Source organism: Mustela lutreola, chromosome 3 (genome assembly GCF_030435805.1).
Source record: "Mustela lutreola isolate mMusLut2 chromosome 3, mMusLut2.pri, whole genome shotgun sequence".
Classification (NCBI taxonomy): Eukaryota; Metazoa; Chordata; class Mammalia; order Carnivora; family Mustelidae; genus Mustela; species Mustela lutreola.
In genome coordinates this window covers 64,838,361-64,852,408 of record NC_081292.1, presented here as the reverse complement: position 1 = coordinate 64,852,408, position 14,048 = coordinate 64,838,361, and the positions used below count along the sequence as shown (strand labels likewise).

Here is a 14,048-nt window from a genome sequence, read left to right as displayed (position 1 = left end):
TTCTCAGTTTCAGAAAGCTGTTGAAATTTTGGAATAAGTTGCATATTGATATTATATAGTCTACTCCAGAGATGTAAACACAGAATAAATGGTCAAGATTGGTGTATGGGTGGTCTTGGCCTGATTTCAGTGGGATAAAACAGATAAATACTAAAATTCACTTCTAGGACTGAGAATTAAATTATAACTCATTAGTTAGATTATCTGCTCTTTGAAGGACACGTTTTGCTCAACTTTGTGGCACTGTGAAGAAATAGAAAACACAACTTTATGTATTTATATAAATAAAATAATACACTGTACATACCCTTGTACTATGCTAACCCAATATTACAATCTCAACTTATTTCTTTAATCATTATATGGAAATCATAAAAGTATTATATAACAAAATCCTAACATGAATCCTATCAGAATACTGAATTAGTATTACTGTGTTAGGGAAGCAAAAGTTTTTTATGTTTATGTATGTATATATATGTATGTGTATATATATATATAACATGTAGTTTTAGCATTTGGGAATATGTATTTTATAAATTTATTTGTTTTTGTTTGCCAACTTTTAGATTGTTGATATTTTAGCATATTGTTTCTGTGTTCTTAGTTACTGATAAACATCAATTCAAGCCAGAGCAGATGTTATATAGATTCCGCTATGATGATGGAACATTTTATCCAAGAAATGAAATGCAGGACGTGATTTCGAAGGTAACAGCCTCTCCCAGAACCTTTTATCAATAGCAGAATTCATGTTGTCATACTGCACCAAGACGAAATGCTGTTGAGAGACTTAAAAAAAAATTCTAGTATAGAAAATGGCATTCATAAGCAAGCCTCTCAGTCTTTTCTTGCTATTTAAAGAATTCTAGGGTTAGATCATTTTTTTCATTCTCTTGTGTAGCTCTCAATGGAACTAATGAAATTGCATCCTCAGATTATATGCACTGAAAAGTATGTCACATGTGGCAACAAGTGGCCATTATACGTGAATACATTTTTAAAAAAGGTATATAAAATGTATGTAACATCAGTTTTCTTTGCACACTTGATGAGATTTATACTGACATAAAATGAACACATAGTATGAAGTGTTGCTGCATAGATTTATTTTCTGCTAATAGTTTGGAATTCTACATTTTAAGAAAAATAATTTTAACTCTTTATATATGTATATGTCATATGTATATGACAAATTCATAGTACAATTTAATCCTGTTTTTAATTATTTAAGTTATTTATTTATTTAGTTAGTTATTTAAGTTATTATTTAAGTTTTTCTAATGTAATGCAGTAGTTGAATAACTTAAATTGGTAGAGATTATATAATGATTCCAGAATGTTGACAGTGGATTTGTCTCAAAATTTCATTGGTCTGAACTTTGAATGATCCTCCTTGTTTTTGACATATCTTTATTTTATAATAGGGAGTGAGATTATATTGCCGTCTTCATAGTCTGTTTACTCCAGTGATAAGGTGAGTCTGGTTTCTAAGTTCTGGGCAACTTACATGGCAATATTTGTATTGCATATTAGGTATTTATTATTCAGCTGAAACCTCTTGGTTTATTTTATTATTTTATTTTATTATTTCACTTATTTTATAAGTGGAAATTTTACTTTTAAAGATTATTTTAAGTAATAATTAACCTGAAAATATTTCTAAATTTTCTGAGACTCTAATTATGCATTTTCCCACTTTTTTATTTTGATTTCTAAAGTTATTAGTCATTAATTCAACTAAATTATAGAGTTGATAATGAAATAATCCACATTTAGTTAATATTTAGTAAATAATAGTTCACTGGGAGAGAATTTGAAAATATTATTTACTATAAATACTACTCTGATTACTGTATGATTTCCTTTCTCAGTAAATTGTGTAATCAATTCTTGGATATGTATTTTTATAATATGTGTAATACTCTTTTATCCAAAGGAAAGATTTTATACTTGAAAATTCAGAATTACTTTGGAGTTAATAAGTAAAACAGTATAATTGTATTCTCTACCAATTTTTCCTTTTGAAAAGATATGCCCTTTTTTTTGAAGTGGAATCATAATTAATTTTCAGTTTACCTCTCTGGAAAGACAGCAGAAAACTGAGTTTTGTGTTATGATAACTAATTGAAGTAATGTATTTTTATAAAATTTATACTGATATACACTGATAGAATGTAGTATGATGTTACACTAATTTCAGATGGCCAGCTATCATTCAGAGTTTATTGACTGAAACTTAATATTCAGGACAAAAAAAAAAATGGATGTACTGTTTCCAAAAGGAATAAAAACCTTTTTTTCATTCATGGCTATAGAATCCAAATGTTTGATGTGCTGTGTTTCTACTTTTCATTCCGGTTTCCAATTTCAAGGAAACTCAGAACTTAGGGGGGAAAAAAAATCCCAAAGTGGCTGTTTAAGTGTATTGGAATGCTCACTAATGTTTTATAGAGAACACAGTGCAGATCCTGGAGGAAGAAAGAAAATTTACCCATCATTCCTGAAATTGCCCTGTCCGCTTTCACAAACAGACTTCCTAAAGTAAAAAGAAGTGCAAATGAAGCTATATTTATAGATTCCCTACTAGATTTCTAGCATAGCCTCCCTGAAAATATTTTGGATAATCTAACACTAAAAGATGGTTACTTCACTCAATAGTAAGTTGGTACTTAAATCTGTTTTTTCTGCTAAACTCATAAAAACGATCATGGTTACAGTTTTCATGTTACCTGTGTATATGTAGATTTCGTATGTGAGAAAATGTGCTCTGAAAATATATTTTAGCTATATGGGATTTCTTATCAAGAACATTACATTCCATAAGAGCTGATAAGAAGGGATTATTCTTTGGCTAGAAATGACAATTGTTTATGAGTTGTTAAGGAAAAATTTATGGGAAAAAAACATAAAACAGATGGAATGTATGATAGTCATGCTTTTAATATGTGTGAACTCAGCTTACAAAATGAAAAATTACTTGGGTGAAGAATTCACTAACCCTCGTGTGTTTTATAATATACTGACTATCCTTTTCCTTCTTATTGGTGCTTATGGAAACCAAGATAATTAACTAATAGTTAATTAATTAATTTTTAAAAATCAATAAAAAAAGAATCTGCTATTGATTACTGGCTAACCTGGTGTATTTATTACTAAAATCTCTTTTAGTAATACCAACTATTTTTCAGGGACTTTTTTTTATGAAGGTGGATAAAAATGATGTCAGTATTAATTGTCAGTTGCTGACAGGGGCTAAAGAACTGTGAGCAGAGCTAGTAATTATTTATCACTTCAAGTTGCTTGCAGTTCCGATCTTTTGACATTTTGAAAAGACTGTCATTTTCTCTTTGATGTAGGCCTGCAAAATGAATGAATTATAGATTTCTGCCCTGGGGGCCCCATTCTGATCAGGAACACTTGTTGGTATCTAACTTAACTTTGAATGATTTCCCAGATCTGGGAAGTCTACTGAAAGGAGAGGCTAATGTAGAGTCAGCTGGTTCCTTTGGTTCCCTGGGGATGAGGTGTCACTTGTCCATGCTCTGATCAGACAAGATGAATGACAGCGTTCTCAGCATGTTTATCTTAGGATGGACCTGCTGTATGCCACTGCAGCTGAGCCAAACAAATAATCCTCCAGTGCTAATCCAGCCTTCCTGGAGAATTCAGGAATAAAAGGGGTTGCTTTATTCTCCACATTTTGAGGAGTTGTTTTTGTTGTTGGTTTTTGTTTTTGTTTTTTAGGCTCTTTCTTGATTTTAAGGGAAGAAATTCTATTTTTATTATTCTTTTATAATGAGATACTGTATTTTTAGCTAAATCATTGTCAGATAATATAGAAGCAATAATTTATTTGTGTATACGAACATGTCAAAGGTGAACTATCCTGTTTTGGTATCATTGTGGCTCTCTTCCAATATAAGCTGATGAAGGAATTTTCTTGTGTTATATATATCTTGTAAACCTCTCTTATTTGCACATAATGTGGATAATAGATTCAGATTATATTTAGTAGACTTTTCTGTTGCACACCGATATTAAATGAAACATTTTCCTGCTCTTACTTATCCTCTCACCGGTTTTGGTTTCTTTTTCCTTATAGAGATAAAGATTACCATCTACGAACCTACAAGTCTGTAGTCATGGCCAACAAGCTGATAGACTGGTTAATTGCACAGGTAAATAGAAAAAGAACTTGCTGAGTTACATTTGCTGCTGCTTTAAGCTTTGAGGTGATTTAGGTACCTTCTTTGGTCACCATGTGCAGAGGAGACACAGGGAAATAGCTTGACTAAGTTCATAAGGTAATACAGAGTTAGGATTTGAATCTGACTTTATGGTATTCAAACTTAATTTTTATGCTATATGGTCTTTTAAGAGCAAGATGTTCCTATTTTTAAAATATCAGCTGAGGGGCACCTGGGTGGCTCAGTGGGTTGGGGCATCTGCCTTTGGCTCAGGTCATGATCTCAGGGTCCTGGGATCGAGCCCATGTCGGGCTCTATGCTCAGCGGGGAGCCTGCTTCCTCCTCTCTCTCTGCCTGCCTCTCTGACTACTTGTACTCTCTAACAAGTAAATAATTAAAATCTTTAAAAAAAATATCAACTGAGATCCAGTGAAAAACTAAGTGTAGGGGCACCTGGGTGGCTCAGTCAGTTAAGCGTCTGACTCTTGATCTCTCCTCACATCTCAATCTCAGGGTCATGAGTTCAAGACCTACATGGGCTTCTGTGCTGGGCATGGTGCCAACTTAAAAAAGAAAAGAAAAGAAAAGAAAACAAAAAAAAACACAAACAAACCCTAAGTGTAATTTGAATATATCACTGAAGAATACATACTCACAGACACTGAAATTTCTGGCATGTTTTGTTCATAATTTGTTTAAAGATATCTGTTTATTAGTCCTAGCAAGTTACTCTAATCTCCCTATGTCTTTCTGTTAGATAGTAATTGTGCTTTGACAATATAAGCTTTACTATTTATCTACATACATTTTAAATAGGAAAGTATGAAATTTATTGTTATTGTTGCTCTGTTTCTCAGAACATGGGAGCTGACAGCAGGTACTGAGAAAACGTTATTTGCAAATTAGGGCATTTACCCCCAATATACTAGAATTCAAATATAAATTTAAATGTTTTATCATTCTAGGTCACCTAATATATAAACAGTGTTTAATACTGGTTACAAAACACTTTGACAGAACTTACTGTTTTGTTAAGGGATATTGCTTGGTTGAAATGTTGTTATGCTTAGGTATTTGAGTCAATTTCATAAAGAGTTTTTACTTTTTTGTAATTAAATAAAGTGGCCTACATTTGATAATCCTAGAATGTTCTTTGCTTCAAATATCAATATTTGAAGCAATTCAATATATGTTTAATTCATATTCAACTCATCTGTGCACATAAATTTTGAGATTTTTATTATTTAATTTTAATTTCTAGACTATCCAAGACTTCCTGCTTTTGTATTTATAGCACTTAAATGTATTCTATTTAGAAGTTAGGATTTTAGATTAAACCAAGCAATTATTTTTAGATAAAAACTAATTCAGGGACGCCTGGGTGGCTCAGTGGGTTAAAGCCTCTGCCTTCGGCTCAGGTCATGATCCCCAAGCCCCACATTGGGCTCTCTGCTCAGCAGGGAGCCTGCTTCCCCTCCTCTCTCTGCCTGCCCCTCTGCCTGCTTGTGATCTCTGTCTGTCAGATAAATAAATAAATAAATCTTAAAAACAAAACCAAAAACTAATTCATACATGCAATGGGTTTACTTGAGTCAGACTTTTATAACATTATGGTCAAATATGTGTCATTGGAATTGGTTCTGTACTTAATATCAGAGTTGGCATTTCACATAGCAATTAAAATCTTACTGAATTCACACTCTCTTATACTATATATTGACCATGTGGGAAAACTGAAGAAAGGTTTTTTGAAGTGAAAGTTGGTGCCTAATAAATATTTAAAGTCCTGACTCAGGAAAGCAGTGAGCACCTTTTTTTTTTTTTTTCCCCTTTTTTGGCATTGTTTTACTTTTCAAATATGAGCATCAAAAAACAGAATAAAAACTGAACCATGTTGCAGTTATTTTTTTCTTCAGATTTTCTTAGTGGTCTGTTACAACAAGGTCTTAGAAATTATATCTTGTAGAAATTAGGGTGATGGAACGGGACTCAGGTAACCTACCATCTCATGATGGTTCTTCTGATAAATAGTTATGCAAAATTGGACAAGTCCCTTCATCTTGACAGATTTTTTTTTCACAACTGTCTACTTCTTACTAGAATTATGATCAAACAGAGAAAACAGCACAGGGACATTAGAATAACTTGCTAGGACTAACAACAGATACTTTAAAACAAGTGGGTGGATAAAACATGTAAAACATGCATTGTAGGTATGAATAATCGATTTTGAGTGAAAGCAAGGACAAAAATAAGCACAGAGTCCAGAGTTCAGGGGAACAACCCGACTAGGAAGAATTAAAATGAGAAAGTACTTCTAAACCATTAAATCTACAACTCTAAGTTTAAACACACCTATGTACATATGCTTGTTCCTTTATATGAGTCCTTAGATGAATAAAATAGAAGTTTCCTGGATAAAAACCTAACAGAAGGTTGCATTGGGCTTTCATATTTGCTTCAGTTATATGATATGATTATTTTTTCTGCAAGAGAGTGAAAGAGAAGCTTGTATTTACAGGCTCAGCTGAACAATTTACTTTTAGAGTCTTATAAATCACCCTGTATTGAGTCTCTTTAGGGGTCCTTAAAGAGCAAGACCATTGGTAGAAGGAATGTGATAGTAGAGATTATGCATAATGATTTTTCATTAACTTTAGTGTGTTTTCAATACATAGGATATTTTCTTGCTGCACAATTGGGATACAAGATTGAAAAAATAAGAGAAAGGGATCACTTGTGGTAGCAATAAATTTTAGTTATTTATAAATTTTCATGTTTAATACAGTATGGTTTTACTCAAGAAATAGATCTTTGTTTTTTCCCTTAATGTCAAAAAAAGATGTTTTAATTGAATGTTTTATAGCAATTAGGTACATCATGAGCTTATGAAAGCAGTGTGTGCCCTAATAAAAGAATGTTTCTGTCAGTGTGGTGCTGGGAATGTCAAATGCAGTGAAGACACAACAAAGCCTTCAGTTGCCTATAAAGTTGTGCCATGTTTTTGTGGTTAACAGGGGGATTGTCGCACCAGAGAAGAGGCAATGATATTTGGTGTCGGACTCTGTGACAATGGATTCATGCACCATGGTAGGTATTTTTAATCCTGAAGCTTACAGATGTATTTTTCTGTTTTGTTTTTGTTAGGGCACTGGGACTATCTCATTGTTTTAGTGAATTCATTTAGAGATGAATCAATAAAACTGTATGGGTCTTGCCATGTGCCCAGACCAGATCATATCTGCATTTTATTTCACCACTGGTGCCATTCCTATGTCATTGCTGTTATCTACCACTTGCCATAACTTCTATTTTCTTTTTCTAGACTGACTCCAGAGGAGCAAAAACTTGAACTAGACGTTTTTTTTAAGTAGCTTTGAAAAAAAACCCTTTGAAATTACTTTCGATCACACTTATGGTTTTTTGAATGCCAGTATGTTAAAATGATTAAGTGAGAGCATATTATGGTTGGATAATCATTGTTCTTTTTAGAAAATAGAAAAATGATTTTAAAATTTCACCAGAGATAAAATTATAAATCTCTGGAAAAAATGTTTCATTTTGGCTACTAATTAAAGATTTTCTTTCTTGTTTGATGAACTTCATTTCACCTAAATTTTAAAAATAATGAGATTTAGTCTTCCCTCTCTATTCATAGCATCTTATAGATTCCACAAACTCATATTTTTCACTGTTTACATATATATAACATATATATGCTTATAAACACATATTGATAACACTTCTACCTATTTGTCAATTACTTTTAGAAGGTTATTACTTAAAAAAAAAGATTTGTATATTTTATAAAGAGAGAGAATGGGGGAGAGTCAAAGAGAGAGGGAGAGAGAGAATCTAGAGCAAACTCCCTTATGAGCGTTGACCCAGCCTGGGCTCAATCCCAAAACCCTGAGAATGACCTAAGCTGAAACCAAGAGTCAATTGCTCAAATGGCTGAGCCACTCAGGTGCCCCAATGTTATCTATCACCGTTCTCTGAAGAAGGCAAAACCTTCAAAAACAAAAACAAAATCAAAACCTTCAGTTGTGTTGAGAGCATCTTTAGTTAGCATACATTCATTTGAGATTCCATTACATCCCACTATCTCTAGAGCACTGTGTGAGATGTGATAGAGAAATATCAGTCCCTGATGAATAAACTATTGAATGGGAGAAACAATATTATTATAAGCAATTAAAACTACAATATCAGGCTGAAAACCTTCAAATATTTTGTTGGTGTTTTTTTTTCTTTTTAAAGTATCAACAAGTAGTCATTTTATCTAAATATTTATGTTAAAATACTGATTTGGGGTGCCTGGAAGGCTTAGTCATTTAAGCAGCCAACTCTTGATTTTGTTTCAAGTCATGATCTCAGGATCATGAAATCAAACCTACATTAGGCTCTTGCTCAATGTGGAGCCTGCTTGAGAGTCTTTCTCTCTGTCTGCCCCTCTTATGCTTGTAGTCATATGCACATGCTCTCTCTCTCTCTCAAAAATATGAATAAATAAATAAAATAACAAAAAATTAAGTATTGAGTTAAAAATATTGAGTTAACAACAAAAGTTTTCACTACAAAAGTGTAAGTCAGAAAAAGTCTAAGCACATCCAATTTGGCCCCTCCCTGGCCATATTGATGTCCTTTCTCACTCTGGTCAAGCAGACTATTTTTTGGAGGAAAATAGCAATAGCAAAACACCATACAAGTTTGGGGGAAGTGCTTGGGTCTTGTAGGTAAGACCTAACTTGATCTCAAATATATTCTCATTTCTATTGTCAGCTGTAACACTTTACTTTTTAATTTGTGCTTGATAGTTTCATTTGTTAACCCAAGTTGCTGGCCAGTCTTCCTTGCAAAGATCATCAATACATGTATCATCCGGTCAACAGTTATTATTTGGAACTCTGTAAAAATAATGAAATAAACTAGTTTTGTATTAGTTTTTATATGCCAAATTAATCACATTTATTACCTCACTTTTAGTTCTGTATGTTATGAAGAAGATTTTATTGCCCCCATTTTCTGATGAGGAAACTACAGTTCAAAGAGTTTAAGTAACTTTCCCAAAGTCACACCCAGCATCAACCCCACACCTGGAGGTCTGTCTCGTCATAAAGCCAGACCTCGTACAGTGCCATGGGACAAGCATCTTCCCTTTGGCTACCCTGCTCAGTGAATTACCCTGTTCCAACAAGTATGCTTCAACCTACCAAGCATACATAAATAGGAATAAGAGAATATTTCTCTTTTAAAATATTTTGACTGATGTCAGGATCTCACTGAATATAAATTCTATCAGTATTTAGCTTTATTTTTAAAAAGGTTAATCTTTGGGACTTTGGGCAAAAATATTAATATTCAGATAAAAGGGGAAAATGACCTTTATTGAAATAAGATTATTTGAGAATAATGTTTTTTTAAAAAAAAACCAACCCAAAGAATTAGTGGAAACTAAAATCACATTTCACCCAGATGATATATTTCTGGTTTGAAGTGTTAGAACACAAGTAGCCACCATGGGAATTGCTCACACACATAAGAGCAACACTTACCCATTTGAATTTTCCCATCATTGTTCAGGATATTAAAAACACACTTCAAATGTTTACTACAAATTCAAAACAATGTAGGCTTCTATGTTTTGGATTACATACATTTTTTGACTCAGTATAATCTTTTATTAAATTTGGGTGAGTACAAAAAAGTCAACATTGAAAAAATACGGCAATAAATTTGACAATCTGGAAGAAATGGATGCATTTCTAGAAACATATAAACTACCACAACTGAACCAGGAAGAAATAGAAAGCCTGAACAGACCCATAACCAGTAAGGAGTTTGAAACAGTCATTAAAAATCTCCAAACAAACAAAGCTCAGGGCCAGACGGCTTCCCGGGGGAATTCTACCAAACATTTAAAGAAGAACTAATTCCTATTCTCCTGAAACTGTTCCAAAAAATAGAAATGGAAGGAAAACTTCCAAACTCATTTTATGAGGCCAGCATCACCTTGATCCCAAAACCAGACAAGAATCCCACCAAAAAAGAGAGCTATAGACCAATATCCTTGATGAACACAGATGCGAAAATACTCAACAAAATACTAGCCAATAGGATTCAACAGTACATTAAAAGGATTATTCACCACGACCAAGTGGGATTTATTCCAGGGCTGCAAGGTTGGTTCAACATCCGCAAATCAGTCAATGTGATACAACACATCAATAAAAGTAAGAACAAGAACCATATGATACTCTCAATAGATGCTGAAAAAGCATTTGACAAAGTACAGCATCCCTTCCTGATCAAAACTCTTCAAAGTGTAGGGATAGAGGGCACATACCTCAGTATCATCAAAGCCATCTATGAAAAACCCACTGCAAATATCATTCTCAATGGAGAAAAACTGAAAGCTTTTCCGCTAAGGTCAGGAATACGGCAGGGATGTCCATTATCACGACTGCTATTCAACATAGTACTAGAGGTCCTAGCCTCAGCAATCAGACAACAAAAGGAAATTAAAGGCATCCAAATCGGCAAAGAAGAAGTCAAATTATCACTCTTCACAGATGATATGATACTATATGTGGAAAACCCAAAAGAATCCACTCCAAAACTGCTAGAACTTATACAGGAATTCAGTAAAGTGTCAGGATATAAAATCAATGCACAGAAATCAGTTGCATTTCTTTACACCAACAACAAGACAGAAGAAAGAGAAATTAAGGAGTCCATCCCATTTACAATTGCACCCAAAACCATAAGATACCTAGGAATAAACCTAACCAAAGAGACACAGAATCTATACTCAGAAAACTATAAAGTACTCATGAAAGAAATTGAGGAAGACACAACGAAATGGAAAAATGTTCCATGCTCCTGGATTGGAAGAATAAATATTGTGAAAATGTCTATGCTACCTAAAGCAATCTACACATTTAATGCAATTCCTATCAAAGTACCATCCATCTTTTTCAAAGAAATGGAACAAATAATGCTAAAATTTATATGGAACCAGAAAAGACCTCGAATAGCCAAAGGGATATTGAAAAAGAAAGCCAACGTTGGTGGCATCACAATTCTGGACTTCAAGCTCTATTACAAAGCTGTCATCATCAAGACAGCATGGTACTGGCACAAAAACAGACACATAGATCAATGGAAAAGAATAGAGAGGCCAGAGGGCGCCTGGGTGGCTCAGTGGGTTAAGCTGCTGCCTTCAGCTCAGGTCATGATCTCAGGGTCCTGGGATCAAGTCCCGCATCGGGCTCTCTGCTCAGCAGGGAGCCTGCTTCACCCTCTCTCTCTCTCTCTGCCTGCCTCTCCATCTACTTGTGATTTCTCTCTGTCAAACAAATAAATAAATAAAATCTTTAAAAAAAAAAAAAAAAAGAATAGAGAGGCCAGAAATAGACCCTCAACTCTACAGTCAACTAATCTTCGACAAAGCAGGAAAGAATGTCCAATGGAAAAAAGACAGCCTCTTCAATAAATGGTGCTGGGAAAATTGGACAGCCACATGCAGAAAAATGAAATTGGACCATTTCCTTACACCACACACAAAAATAGACTGAAAATGGATGAAGGACCTCAATGTGAGAAAGGAATCCATCAAAATCCTTGAGGAGAACACAGGCAGCAACCTCTTCGACCTCTGCCGCAGCAACATCTTCCTTGGAACAACGCAAAAGGCAAGGGAAGCAAGGGCAAAAATGAACTATTTGGATTTCATCAAGATCAAAAGCTTTTGCACAGCAAAGGAAACAGTTAACAAAATCAAAAGACAACTGACAGAATGGGAGAAGATTTTTGCAAACGACATATCAGATAAAGGACTAGTGTCCAGAATCTATAAAGAACTTAGCAAACTCAACACCCAAAGAACAAATAATCCAATCAAGAAATGGGCAGAGGACATGAACAGACATTTCTAAAGCAAAGAAGACATCCAGATGGCCAACAGACACATGAAAAAGTGCTCCATATCACTCGGCATCAGGGAAATACAAATCAAAACCACAATGAGATATCACCTCACACCAGTCAGAATGGCTAAAATCAACAAGTCAGGAAATGACAGATGCTGGCGAGGATGCGGAGAAAGGGGAACCCTCCTACACTGTTGGTGGGAATGCAAGCTGGTGCAGCCACTCTGGAAAACAGCATGGAGGTTCCTCAAAATGTTGAAAATAGAACTGCCCTATGACCCAGCAATTGCACTATTGGGTATTTACCCTAAAGATACAAACGTAGTGATCCAAAGGGGCACGTGCACCCGAATGTTTATAGCAGCAATGTCCACAATAGCCAAACTATGGAAAGAACCTAGATGTCCATCAACAGATGAATGGATCAAGAAGATGTGGTATATATACACAATGGAATACTGTGCAGCCATTAAAAGAAATGAAATCTTGCCATTTGCGACAACATGGATGGAACTAGAGCGTATCATGCTTAGCGAAATAAGTCAAGCAGAGAAAGACAACTATCATATGATCTCCCTGATATGAGGAAGTGGTGATGCAACATGGGGGCTTAAGTGGGTAGGAGAAGAATCAATGAAACAAGATGGGATTGGGAGGGAGACAAACCATAAGTGACTCTTAATCTCACAAAACAAACTGAGGGTTGCTGGGGGGAGGGGGTTTGGGAGAAGGGGGTGGGATTATGGACATTGGGGAGGGTATGTGCTTGGGTGAGTGCTGTGAAGTGTGTAAACCTGGTGATTCACAGACCTGTACCCCTGGGGATAAAAATATATGTTTATAAAAAATAAAAAATTAATAAAAAAAAATTCAAAATTCTTTACTTAATAGTAATTTAGAGGAAATATCAGCTTGAAGCTGTTGAAAGAAATAGAATAATATCATAGGGATATTTGTGAATGAAACTTCTTCTAAGAGTATGACATTGAGGTTATAGGACAGATATTAGTTTATTTAATGTCTATTATTATGGAAAATGGTTTCAGTTTTTGGATTAATTGGAACAATTTGGATCTCTGTTTTTGTAGTCCTTGAAAAAAGTGAATTCAAAGATGAACCCCTGCTTTTCCGCTTTTTTGCGGATGAGGAAATGGAAGGATCAAATATGAAGCATCGACTTATGAAACATGATTTAAAAGTTGTGGAAAATGTTATAGCCAAATCACTATTGGTAAGATCATCAATATGTTATATAAGTTTTCTTCATTTATTCTGTTTGATTTGTACCTTTTTTCATAGTTTCTTTATTAGTAACATTAATATTTTGCATTTCAGATTAAATCCAATGAAGGCAGCTATGGTTTTGGGTTAGAAGACAAAAATAAAGTTCCAATAATAAAGTTGGTAGAAAAGGGGTCTAATGCTGAGGTAATGTAAATCACCATTTTATTTAAATTTGTTGTCCATAACATACAAATATAAGAGTTCTAAACAAATTGAAATCAGCTTTTAAGTATCTCTGTTGAAAATAGTGTTTCTGAATAATCTTATTCTGAGTTGCTACACCACTATTGGAATTTGTGACAGAGTTCATGTACTCAAAGATACATGAACTTGGAGGGAGGTAGTACAAAGATCTATAGTTGTGAACTTCTTGACCTCCTGGGAGGTCACATGGCTCATTCCATGTCCCTGAGACTTCCCTGTTCATTATCGTTCTAGTCTAGAACCCTGTGGAGACTGTGTATAGTGGGACTACATTTTCTATGTCAGATAACTGTTCGTTAAATCAAAGTCTATGTCTTTTATTTTCCTATCACTTCTGACTGTCTTATAAAGATATAATTTTTTTCTATTTCATTTATTTATCTTTTATATAATCAGTAATGTGCATGCTTTGACTTATTTTTTCATTAGGTTAATGTCG

General features: G+C 34.1%; 1 protein-coding gene across 8 annotated transcripts in view; it reads left to right on the top strand.

The window, feature by feature from the left end:
• Positions 1-14,048, top strand: part of PREX2 (phosphatidylinositol-3,4,5-trisphosphate dependent Rac exchange factor 2) — a 356,760-nt gene that overhangs the window by 130,262 nt on the left and 212,450 nt on the right. For all 8 annotated transcript variants that reach the window (XM_059166273.1, XM_059166268.1, XM_059166269.1 and 5 more), the window contains 6 exons: positions 608-711; positions 1,428-1,477; positions 4,106-4,181; positions 7,208-7,280; positions 13,210-13,352; positions 13,457-13,549. In XM_059166273.1, coding sequence (XP_059022256.1) covers positions 608-711; positions 1,428-1,477; positions 4,106-4,181; positions 7,208-7,280; positions 13,210-13,352; positions 13,457-13,549 — 539 coding nt within the window. The remainder of the gene's footprint in view (positions 1-607; positions 712-1,427; positions 1,478-4,105; positions 4,182-7,207; positions 7,281-13,209; positions 13,353-13,456; positions 13,550-14,048) is intronic.